Genomic DNA, 10898 nt, shown 5'->3' on the forward strand with positions numbered 1-10898 from the left:
AACTCAGAACAGTGCTTGGCACATAGTAAGCGCTTCCCGAATTCGGCAGTTACCTACACCTCCGGCGCCGAGTTGGGCGTCGGGCCCCAAGTAAGCGCTTCACAGATACCGTAATAACCGTTATTAGACACACAGAGTCCTCCAGGTTCTTCTCTCCACGTTTATTCACCCCGGGGCGAAGGTGGGGGGGGAGGCCCGGGCGTCTTTAAATACCCCCCATCCCTCCCCGGTTTCTCCCCCCTCCCCCCCAGCCCCGGGGCCTGCTCCGGGGCAGGGGCGGGGGGGGGGGGGGGGGCCGGGCCTGCCGGGGGTGGGCGGGGGGAGGGCTGGGGGGGAGCTGCCGGAGCGGGGGGGGGGGGGGCGGGCCCGGACTCAGCTGCACTTGCAGGAGCGGACTACCATGTTGGTCAGTTGCTCCACCTTGGGCTTGCGGCCTACGTGGTAGATGATGGTCAGCGGGTCCAGGGTCTGCGGCACGCAGCACGGGGCCGCCGACGCGCCGGGGTTGTGCTGGTTGTACAGAGCCAGGACCTGCCCGGGAGGGGGGCGGTGAGGCCCGGACCCCCGCCCCGGGACCCCCCCGGGTCCCCCCCCCCGGCCCTCCCCGGCCCCCGCCCCTCCCGGCCCTCACCCTGCTGTACTGCGTGTCCAGGCTCCAGATGTAGGGGCACGGGCCCAGGCAGAAGTTGGCGTGGTAGCCCTTGGGCTCGTGGATCCACTTCCAGCCCAGGTCCTTGCGGAAGTCGATGTAGAGCGGGCGCACGCAGCAGTTCTTCTCCTCCGGCGTGCTAAGGGGGCACCGAGCGGCCGCTCAGCGGGCCCCTCGAGGGCGTCGGGCTCGGGGCCGAGGGCCCCCCCAGACGTCGGACGGCCCGTCTCGCTGCCTCTACCCCGGGCGCTCCCCACCCCCGTGCAGACCCCCGTCTTCATCCCCGGACACCGGGGACCCCCTCCCGCCGCCGGGGTCACCCCCACCCCCATGCCCCTGCCCCCCCCCCCCCCGCCCCGTCCTTCTTTCTCAGGCTCCCGTGCTCTCAGAAGGGAACCACCTCCCCGGCCCCAGCCCTGCCGAAATTTCTGCCCACTGCCCCAACCCCTCCCTCTGCTTAACTCCCCCTCCCCTCCGTGTCGCCCCTCTCCCTCTGCGCCTGCAGCCGATCGAGCCCTCCCGGTTGCGGGGCCGGGGTCAGGGGCTGGGCGGGGGTGCCCCGGGCTGACCTGAAGCAGTAATCCTTGCCCAGGTCCCGGCGCCGGCGGGAGCTCTGCAGGTGCTGGGCACGCTCGGCCGGGGTGGCCATGAGCAGAAGGAAAGGCGACCGCTGGTTCTTGCTCTGCACCGAGGCCAGATCCCCTCGCAGCTTAGTGAAGCCTGGCGGGAGGCGGGGGGGGGGGGGGGGGTCAGGTCGGGGGTCCCCCCGGGGCCTCCCCCGCCCTCCCCGGCCCGGCCCTCCCCTCCCCTTGCCCCCCGCGCAGCGGTCAGCGGCCTCTCACCGTCGATCTCCACTTCCAGGGTGGGCGGCGGCCCCTCGCAAGAGCAGTGGGCGCTGAGCCGGAAAACTTCTTCCTCCTCTGCGGACCAACGAGGGTGTCAGGGCCCCGGCTCGGGCCACCGCTCGGCGCCCGCTCACTCAATCCGTACCGAGCACCGCACCGAGCGCTCGGGAACGGACGACCCCCCCCCCCCCCCCGCCCACGACCACCTCCTGATCCCGGGGGCCGCCTCGGCCTCCCCGGGACGTCCGGGAGGGTCCCCGGGGGGCCGGCGGGGCCCGGGCCGGGCCGGCGGGCTCACCGGGGTTCTTGATCCAGCGCTGCACGACCTCCGTGACGTCGAAGGAGAGCCAGTCCTCGTCGGCGCTGGGCTGCACGAACCGGCTGCTCAGGTAGCGCCACGAGCCGTTGCCGTATTTCTGGGGGCGGGGGGCCGGGGGGCCGGGGGGCCGGGCCGGGTCAGACCCAGGCCTCAGGCGGCCGCCCGTCCCCTGCCGCCGGGGGGCGCCCCGGGGCCCCCCCCCCCCCCCCCCCCCGGGGGCGCCCCGGGGCCGCCACGTGCCTCCCCGCCCCCGCCCCCTTCCCCGCGGGCGCCCCCACCTGGTAGAGCTCGACGTGCTGCTCGCCGCCCCCGGCCTGGGACTTGAGGCGCAGGAGGCGCAGCTCGGCCCGGGACAGCAGCGCCGCGTCGGGCACCGACTCCCGCACCGCCGACCCGTTGAAGATGAAGTAGAGGCTGTGGGGGACCTTGGGGTAGCGCGAGTAGGAGTCTGAGGGAGGAACGGGGCGGGGGAGGGGGCGGGGGGGGGGGGGGGGACCGGTCAGGGCCAACGCCCCGGGCCCGGCTTCGTCGTCCCCCCTCGGCTGCCCGGGACACCCGCTTCGGCCCCCTGCCCGTTACTGCCCCCCGAGAGGGCACCCGACTAGAGCCCAGGAGAAGCCGGGAAGGTCGGGGGCCCGCTCGAGGGGTGGGGGTGGGGGTGGGGGGGGGGGTTGGACCCGGAGTAGGCCCGGCCGGGGGGGCTGCGGCCGTGGAGCCCGGGGGCACCTCCTTCTCCAGACCCCGTCCGGGCGGCGCCGATGCCCTCCCCCCGGGCAGGCACGCACCCCTTCGCCTCTCCCTTAACGGGACACCCCCTTCCCCAGCTTGCCGATACCCGTGCCGTCCTGCCGGCTGAGTCCGTCCGTCCCCCCGCCCCCCCCCCGCCCCCCGGCGTGATTTTCCCACGGGGGGCGAGGAGGACCCCGGACCCCAGGGCCCTCGAGGGGCAAATGGGAGGGGAGAGAATCCCACATCTCTCCCCCGTCCTCGACCGGCCCGTTTCTGGAAGGACTCCGATGATGGAAGTGGTGGCGGGGCGGGGGGGGTCCGCCTCTTATTACGGGTGGGGGGCGGCGGGGTGAAAAGTGGTCCTTTTCCCCGGCTGGGGGGGGGGGGGGGGGGGGTCGAGTGAGCGCGTGTCTGGGGGCCGGTCCGTCCCCGCCCCCCCCGGTTCCCGGCCGGGCTGCCCCCTGGGGAGGGGGGGTCGAGCAGGGAGGCTGGGGGGCGGGGGTCGCCCCGTGCCGGCCCCGCTCCCCTCCCTCGCCCGGCGCCGCCGAGACACCGCTCCACAAAGCCCTCTTCATGGCCCAGCCCATTACTCATCAAACCACAGACCCAAACAACTTCGGGCCCGGGGCTCCCCGCCCCCGCCGCCGCCCCTCCTTCCGCGCCCCCGTCCCCCGACCCCCGGCGGGGAGACGGCTGGGGGGGCCGGGAAGCCCCCTGCCCCCCCCCCCCGTCCCGCCCCCCGTGCGGCCCCCGCGCGGGTCCTGACCGTCGTTGGCGTTGAGCATGACGATGCGGGTGACCTCCTTGGCGTAGTACTCGGTGTCGGCCCGGTCCCGGTCCCGGTCGCGGCTGCGGCTGAGCTCGCCCAGCAGGTCCCGGGTGCTGTTGTAGAGGGCCAGCACGGCCTCGGGCAGCGGGCCGGGGACCCCGTCGCCCCCCTCGCCGCCGGGGCCCTCGCCCTCGGCCGGGCCGCCGGGCCCGGCCTCCCCCTGCGGGGGACTGGCCAGGCGCAGCTTCGACAGGATCTGGCCCCGGATGGCCTCGATGCGCTTCCTCTTCACCAGCTCCAGGTCGATGGTCTTGCAGGTGGACAGGCCGGCGGCGGGGCCCAGCGGGCCCAGGGCCAGCGCCAGCGCCAGCAGCAGGAGCCCCAGACGCCCGCCGGAGGCCCCGCCACGCCGCCCCGAGGGCGGCATGGAGGAGGCGGCCGAGGAGGGCGAGGAGGGCGAGGAGGACGAGGGCGAGGACGAGGGCGAGGAGGGCGAGGGCGAGGAGGGCGACGGCGACGGCGAGGGCGAGGAGGCCCGGGGCCGGGCGGCCGAGGGGCCTCGGTCCTCACCGGCGGCGGGCCGGGAGGCCCCCGGAGGCCCCGGGGCCGGACCCCGCGACCCCCTCGGGCTCAGGGGCGGGTCGCCCCTCCCGACGCGGCGGCGCCCCAAAGATCAAGCCCCCGGCCCCCCCCACAAGTCCAAAGTTTGCGAGGGGGCGGCGGGCGGCGGGTCCTGGCGGGCCGCGGGCCCCGGGCCTTCCGGCCTTCCTCCTCCGGGTCCCGGTCCCGGTCCCGGTGCCGGTGCTCCGGCCGCCGCCGCCGCTGCTGCTGCAGCAGCTGCCCCGGCCAGCTCCCCGGGGCGCCGCAAGCGCATGGAGAGGGGCGCGCTCTGGCCCGGGCCGGGCGGGGGGCGGACGGGGGGGGGCTGGACGGACGGACGGACGGACGGACGGACGGGCGGGCGGGCGGGCGGGAGGGGGGGCTACAGCGGCCGGGCGGAGGCGGCCGGGCCCCGGGGCTCAGGGGCAGCCGCCCACGGGCCCGGCATGGCCGGTCGGGGGGCCGTGGGCGTCGACGGCGGCGCGGATCCCCGGTCCCGCCTGCGTCGGGCCGCGGCTCGGCGGGTCCCGGGGCCGGCGGGGTCGGGGGGCCCGGCGGGGCCGGCGGGTCCTCGGGGTGACGGTTGGCCGGCCGTCGGTGGCGGGGTTCGGTGGCGAAGCCCCTCGCGGCGGCGCCCGGCGGGCCGGGGCGGGGGGAGGGGGCGGCGGCGGGGGCGGGGGGTCCCCAGGGGGTCCGGGGCGGCCGGGGCTCCTGGCTGCGGGGCTGCGGGCCCCGTTCCGGCTCGGGACGTTTTAAACGTGTCCGGCCCCACCCAGGAAATGAAGGCGGGGGAGGGGGGGACCCGGCTCGCCATCTCCACCCCCCCCCAGCCCCCCCCAACTCCCCGACCCCCCCGACCCCCGACCCCCTCCCGCTCCGCGCCACAGGGCGGGGGAGGGGGCGGGGGAGGGGGGGCTTGGGGACCCCCCGATCTGGGGCGACGGCGGCGGCGCCCCCCTCCCCCCCGGGCCCCTCCCCCGCCCCGCCCCGCCCCCCGGACCCCATTTCCGCGGTCTGGGCCCGAGACTGCACAAGCCCGGGAGGAAACGGGGGCGGGAGGGGAGGGCGGGGGGCAGGGCCGAGAGCGAGAGCGAGAGCGCACTCACACACACTCACACACACACACACACACATCCACACCCACCCCAAACTTCTTCCTTCGCACTTCCCCTCCGGAGCCCCGAGGGCGGGATAACGGGCCGGGCCGGGCCCAGCCCGGGGAGGGGAAGGGAGAGGAGGGGAGGGGAGAGCAGGGGAGGGGGCCGTGGGAAGCGGAGTCCCGAGGCCGGGCCGGGGGCGGGGCCGGAGAAGGACGGACGGCGGGTGGGGGCGAGGGGGCGGCCCCGGGAGGTCGGTCCCCCGGCCCGGTGGGCAGTGCCATCCAGGCCCGGGACCAACGCGGGGCCGCCTGCTCCCCTGCCCCCGTCCCACCCGGCCGGGCCCGAAGGGTCACAACGCCGCCGGGATGGGCCCCCCTCGCTTTCCCCTGGCCCCCCCCCCTTCCCAAAGCCCTCTGCCCTCGACCCGAGGGAGGGTCTCGGAGGGGCGCCCGGCCGCCCCCGAGGCCGGGAGGTGTGGGGCAGCCAGTGGGGAGGGTCGGCCCCCTTCGGGCGGGGACCCCCCCTCCCCCCCGGCCGGACAGGCCGCCCCGGATCCCCAAATCGTGTGACCTCGTGCAAGTCCGTTCAGTTTCCTCGACTGCCAGATGGGGATTCGGTACCTGGTCCCCCTCCTCCTCAGGCTGCGAGCCCCAGGAGGGAGCAGGGACTGGGTCCGACCTCGTAAGCGCCCCAGCGCTTAGAACAGTGCTTGGCCCCCACACACCTTGAAAGACACAAATACCCAGAGACGAAACCCCCCCTCCTCGCCCCCGCCCCCGCCCCCGGCCTTTCCCTGCCTGCTGCCGCCCTCTGCCGGCCGCCCCGCGCCTCCGCACCGGCCCGCCCCCGCCCCGCCCCCCTCCCCGCAACGACCTAATAATAATAATAATGTTGGTATTTGTTAAGCGCTTACTATGTGCCGAGCACTGTTCTAAGCGCTGGGGGAGATATAAGTTAATCGGGTTGTCCCTGGTGGGGCTCACAGTCTTCATCCCCATTTGACAGATGAGGGAACTGAGGCACCGAGAAGCGAAGTGACTTGCCCAAAGTCACACAGCTGACAAATGGCCGAGCAGGGATTCGAACCCATGATCTCTGACTCCAAAGCCCTTTCCACTGAGCCACGCCTCGACGCCCCCCCCTCTCCAAAGCACGGCCAGGCTCCGGGCTGCGAATCGGGCTGCTTTATTCGTATCAAAATCAGTTGACAGAACATCCGGGGCGGGGTTGAGGATGGGCGCGGGGCCCCGGGCAGGGGGTGGAAAGAGTGGGAGAAGAGGGAGGACGGGGCCCCGGCCGCTACCAGCCGAGCCTCGCTGTCCAGTCGGTACCGGTCCGGCTTCCGTGCCCGGCAGGTGCCAGCAGGGTCTCCCTGTCCGGCCGGTGCCGGCCGGACCTACCTGCCCGGCTAGAACCAACCGGGCCTCCCCGCCCGGCTAGTGCCAACCGGGCTTCCCTGCCCAACTAATACCAACCGGGCCTCCCTGCCCGGTTAGTGCCAACCGGGCTTCCCTGCCCAGCTAATACCAACCGGGCCTCCCTGCCCGGTTGGTGCCAACCGGGCCTCCCTGCCCAGCTAATACCAACCGGGCCTCCCTGCCCGGTTGGTGCCAACCGGGCTTCCCCGGCCAGCTGGTGCCACCCGGGCATCCCCCCCCCCGCCAATCAGCACTCGACCCCGTAGCGGGCAAAGTGTCGGGGCAGCACGGTGAGGTGGAGCACCACGGTGCCGGCGGCGGCCGTGTGCAGGCGGTAGCGGTCGGCCCCGCTGTAGACGGCGTCGCTGTGGAGGAGCTGGGGCCCGCCGCCCACGAAGGCCCCCGCCAGGCGCTCTCGCCAGCCGCCGAGGGGCCGCCACGTGACGCACTCCAACCGGTGGGAGCCCGGGCCGGTGGGTACGTGACAGAAGCCGTAGCCCGCCAGTTGGCAGCGGCCGAATCCGTCCTGGGACCAGACTTGGAGATGGAGCTTGGGCCAGCCTGAGGAGGGGCGGGCGGAGATGAAAGAGCCGGCGAGGAAGCGGGAGCCCCGCGGTCCCTTTCCCTCCCGCCCCGGACCAGGTTCCGGCTCCCTTCCTTACCCTGAAGGCCCTTGGTAGCAAAGTGCAGGTCGATGGGGTGGGACCAGTAGGCCGTGTCACCAATCTGGGGGCTGTCCACCTGCGTCTGCCCTTCCCGCACACCGGACAGCAGCTTCCACGCCCCGCCTGGGGAGGGACGGAGGGGCAGCTGCAGGCCGGCCGGCCGGGGACGGGCGGTGCCCGGGGAGGGACAGAGCCCTAGGCACGAGGGGAGAGGGCAGGGACCCCAGGGGGCGAGGAATGGATTTCTACGAGCTCCAGGCGAAGAACAGTAATCTTGATATCTGTTAAGTGCCTACGAGGTGCGAGGCACTGTCCGGAGCGCCGGGGTGGACCCGAGCAAATTGGGTGGGGGACGGTCCCTGTCCCACACGGGGCTCGCAGTCTTCATCCCCCCGCATTTGACAGATGAGGGAACTGAGGCCCAGAGAAGTGACTTGCCCAAGGTCCCGCGGCAGACAAGCTGCAGAGGCGGGATGAGAACCCCAGGTCCTTCCGACGCCCAGGCCCATCCTCTATTCCCTAGGCCACGCTGCTGCTCGGTGGGTACACCTGACGGTCCGGAAGAGGGTGAGGGGGCGAAGGATGGATCTCTGTGAAGTGAACCCCTTGCAAACGAGATGCAAAGTGCCCTCAAAGGGGGCAACTGAGTCTTGGGCTCTGGAGGCCCCGGCCGACGGGCCACGGGCAACCCCCCAGGGTACCCCCGCCCCGCCACCCGGAGCGGTCCAGGCGCCTGACGTCCGTCCGTCCGTCCGCCCGTCCGTCCGCCCGTCCGTCCATCCATCCGCCCGTGGGTCCGGTGGGCTTCTCCGCAGCCTCAAGGACCAGCCCAACCCTCTCACCCTCCTTCCCTCCCCCGAGGGAGGCCTCTCCCCGGGGGCCGGAGCTGGACGGGGAAGTCCAGGGGGAATGCCCGGCCTTGGGGGCGGGGCCGCCGCGGGGGCCCGGCGCCAGGGGGGTGGGGGGCGGTGCAGGAGACGGGGGGCGGGACCTCTGACCTGTGTGCACCCCCCACTTGCAGAAGAGGCTGGTCTGGGGGAAACCGCTGGCCCCCATAATCTGGCCGATCACGTGCAACTCCGCCATGGCTCCTGGGGAGCAGGGGAGGAGGGGGCGTCAAAGGTCAGGAGGCCGGGGAGGGGGAGGGGGAGGGGGAGGGGGAGGGGGAGGGGGAGGGGGGGTTCCCGGCATCCTCCGCGGCAGAGGCCGGCTCCCCCCCCCTCGGCCTCGTCGCCCCTTCGGCAGCCCCGCGCGCTCGCGCGCCCGCCCGCTTCAAGGCGCATGCGCCGGCCCCGTTCCCGCGCACGCCCCCCCCCTCCCGCCCTCGGCCAGGAGCGCGCGGCCCGCGCGTGCGCACTCCCGCTGGCGCCCCCCTTCGGCTGCGGGGGGACCCTCCCCGACTCTCCCGCGCCCTCCCCTCCGCGCCGCCCTCCGTCCCGACCGACCGCGAACCTGCGCGCCGCCCCGCCCCGGCCCCCGCCCCGGCCCCCGCCCCCTCCAGGTGCCTTCCTAACCGCGCTCGCTTCCGGGTTCCTCTCCGGCCGCTGCCCTGGCAACCGCGCGGCCCCGCCTCCCGCCGCCCGCCTGCGGCTGATTGGCCGGCAGGGAAGGGGGCGGGGCGAGAGGGAGCGAATGAGCTTCCGGCCTCCTTCGGGGGGGGAGGGGGGGGTCGGGCGGTCGCCATCTTGAGTGTGACCGGCCCGACGGAGCCGCCATCTTGAATGTGGCATCGTTAAATAATTACTACTAATAATAATAATAATGTTGGTACTTGTTAAGCGCTTACTATGTGCCGAGCACTGTTCTAAGCGCTGGGGTAGACACAGGGGAATCAGGTTGTCCCACGTGGGGCTCACAATCTTAATCCCCATTTTACAGATGAGGGAACTGAGGCACAGAGAAGTTAAATGACTTGCCCACAGTCACACAGCCGACAAGTGGCAGAGCTGGGATTCGAACTCATGAGCCCTGACTCCAAAGCCCGTGCTCTTTCCACTGAGCCACGCTGCTTCTCCACGCTACTAATAATGGTGGCATTTGTTAAGCCCTTACTCTGTGCGGAGCACTGTTCTAAGCGCTGGGGGAGATCCAGGGTCATCAGGTTGTCCCTGTGGGGCTCACGGTCTTCATCCCCATTTTACAGATGAGGGAACTGAGGCCCAGAGAATAATAATACTAATGTCGGTATTTGTTAAGCGCTTACTCTGTGCAGAGCACTGTTCTAAGCGCTGGGGGCGATCCAGCGGAATCAGGTTGTCCCACATGAGGCTCACGGTCTTCATCCCCATTTTACAGATGAGGTCACTGAGGCACAGAGAAGTGAAGTGACTTGCCCGCAGTCACCCAGCTGACAGGTGGCGGAGGCGGGATTAGAACTCACGACCTCTGACTGCCAAGCCCGGGCTCCTTCCACTAAGCCATGCCGCTTTACAAACACCATCATCATTTGTACGGGGCCCACAGTCTCATTCATTCAATCATACTTATCGAGCACTCACTATGTGCAGAGCACTGTACTAAGCGCTTGGAATGGATAATTGGGCAACGGGTAGAGACAATCCCTGCCCAATAACGGGCTCACAGTCTAAACGGGGGAGACAGACAGCAGAGCAAAACAGAACAAAAAACAAGACAACATCAACAAGATAAATAGAATCGAGGAGATTTACACCTCATTAGCAAAATAAATAAATAATATAATACAAATGAGCACAGTGCTGAGGGGAAGGGAAGGGGGAAGAGCAGAGGCGGGGAGGGGGGGAATCCCCATTTGACAGATGGGGTAACTGAGGCACAGAGAAGTGAAGTGACATGCCCAGGGTCACGCAGCAGACAGGTGGCAGGGCCAGGATTAGAACCCACGACCTCTGACTCCCAAGCCCGGGCTCTTGCCACTGAGCCACGCTTTGCAACGATGAGAAATAGCCGTGGTATTGGTTAAGCGGCAACTACGTGCCACACGCTCTACTGAGCGCTGGGGTAGATTCAAGATCCTCAGGTCTCGCGTGGGGCTCACGCTGTAAGCAGGAGGGAGAACAAGTGGGCAAGTCACGTCACTTCTCTGGGCCTCAGTTCCCTCATCTGTAAAATGGAGATGGAGGCCGTGAGCCCCACGTGGGCCGGGGACCGTACCCGACCCCCTTGGCTTGGATCCACCCCCGCGCTTAGAACGGTGCTTGACACTTAGTAAACGCTTAACATAAACCATTATTATTATTATTCTTCATTCAGTCTGGCATATTTATTGAGCGCTTACTGTGTGCAGAGCTCTGGACTACTAAGCGTTTGGAAAGGACAGTTCAGCAACAGAGAGACAATCTCTGCCCACGACAGGCTCACAGTCTAGAAGGGGGAGACAGGCCTCAAAACAAGTAAACAGGCATCAATAGCATCAATATAAATAGAGAAAATTATAGATACACATGATTAATACCAATAAATAGAATAATAAATACATACATAGATACACACAAGTGCTGTGGGGCAGGGAGAGGGGTAGAGGAAAGGGAGCGAGTCGGGGCGATGGGGAGGGGGAGCAGAGGAAAAGGGGGGCTTTACCATTTATTATCCTTATTATTATTATTATTATCAATAATAACCATAATTGAATCCCGATTTTAGAGATGAGGGAACTGAGGCCCAGAGAAGTTAAGTCAGTCAACAGAAGAAAGAAGATCTTAACCCGTCCCTGTCCCACATGGGACTCACAGACCATGGAGGGGCACAGAGGACAGGTATTTAATCCCAGCTGTACAAAAGAGTCCAAATGGGTCTAACCGGATCAACTCGTATCTACCCCAGCGA

General features: G+C 69.7%; 2 protein-coding genes across 2 annotated transcripts; both read right to left on the bottom strand.

Moving 5' to 3' along the window:
- Positions 1 to 352: 352 nt before the first annotated feature.
- Positions 353 to 3753, bottom strand: TGFB1 (transforming growth factor beta 1). Its single transcript, XM_029064474.2, has 7 exons — positions 3309 to 3753; positions 2092 to 2261; positions 1793 to 1910; positions 1492 to 1569; positions 1219 to 1369; positions 632 to 788; positions 353 to 531 (listed from the first exon to the last, which is right to left on the bottom strand). Exons 1-7 carry the CDS (start codon positions 3736 to 3738, stop codon positions 373 to 375), a joined length of 1263 nt encoding a protein of 420 aa, XP_028920307.1. The 5' UTR covers positions 3739 to 3753; the 3' UTR covers positions 353 to 372.
- A 2424-nt stretch (positions 3754 to 6177) lies between these two features.
- B9D2 (B9 domain containing 2) lies at positions 6178 to 8691 on the bottom strand. The gene is made up of 4 exons (XM_029064411.2): positions 8609 to 8691; positions 8093 to 8185; positions 7092 to 7217; positions 6178 to 6990 (listed from the first exon to the last, which is right to left on the bottom strand). Exons 2-4 carry the CDS (start codon positions 8178 to 8180, stop codon positions 6677 to 6679), a joined length of 528 nt encoding a protein of 175 aa, XP_028920244.1. The 5' UTR covers positions 8181 to 8185; positions 8609 to 8691; the 3' UTR covers positions 6178 to 6676.
- Between the last annotated feature and the right edge of the window lie 2207 nt (positions 8692 to 10898).

The sequence above is a fragment of the Ornithorhynchus anatinus genome, chromosome 5, assembly GCF_004115215.2.
Source record: "Ornithorhynchus anatinus isolate Pmale09 chromosome 5, mOrnAna1.pri.v4, whole genome shotgun sequence".
NCBI classification, from domain to species: domain Eukaryota; kingdom Metazoa; phylum Chordata; class Mammalia; order Monotremata; family Ornithorhynchidae; genus Ornithorhynchus; species Ornithorhynchus anatinus.

Coding starts and splice junctions, on each gene's coding strand:
- TGFB1 (XM_029064474.2), bottom strand. CDS start 3,738: ATGCCGCCCTCGGGGCGGCGTGGCGGGGCCTCCGGCGGGCGTCTGGGG. Junction 1,370..1,491: donor CCTGGAAGTGGAGATCGACG/GTGAGAGGCCGC, acceptor GCCTCCCGCCAG/GCTTCACTAAGCTGCGAGGG. Junction 532..631: donor TGGACACGCAGTACAGCAGG/GTGAGGGCCGGG, acceptor CCTCCCGGGCAG/GTCCTGGCTCTGTACAACCA.
- B9D2 (XM_029064411.2), bottom strand. CDS start 8,180: ATGGCGGAGTTGCACGTGATCGGCCAGATTATGGGGGCCAGCGGTTTC. Junction 7,218..8,092: donor CAAGTGGGGGGTGCACACAG/GTCAGAGGTCCC, acceptor GTCCCTCCCCAG/GCGGGGCGTGGAAGCTGCTG. Junction 6,991..7,091: donor TGCTACCAAGGGCCTTCAGG/GTAAGGAAGGGA, acceptor GCCCCTCCTCAG/GCTGGCCCAAGCTCCATCTC.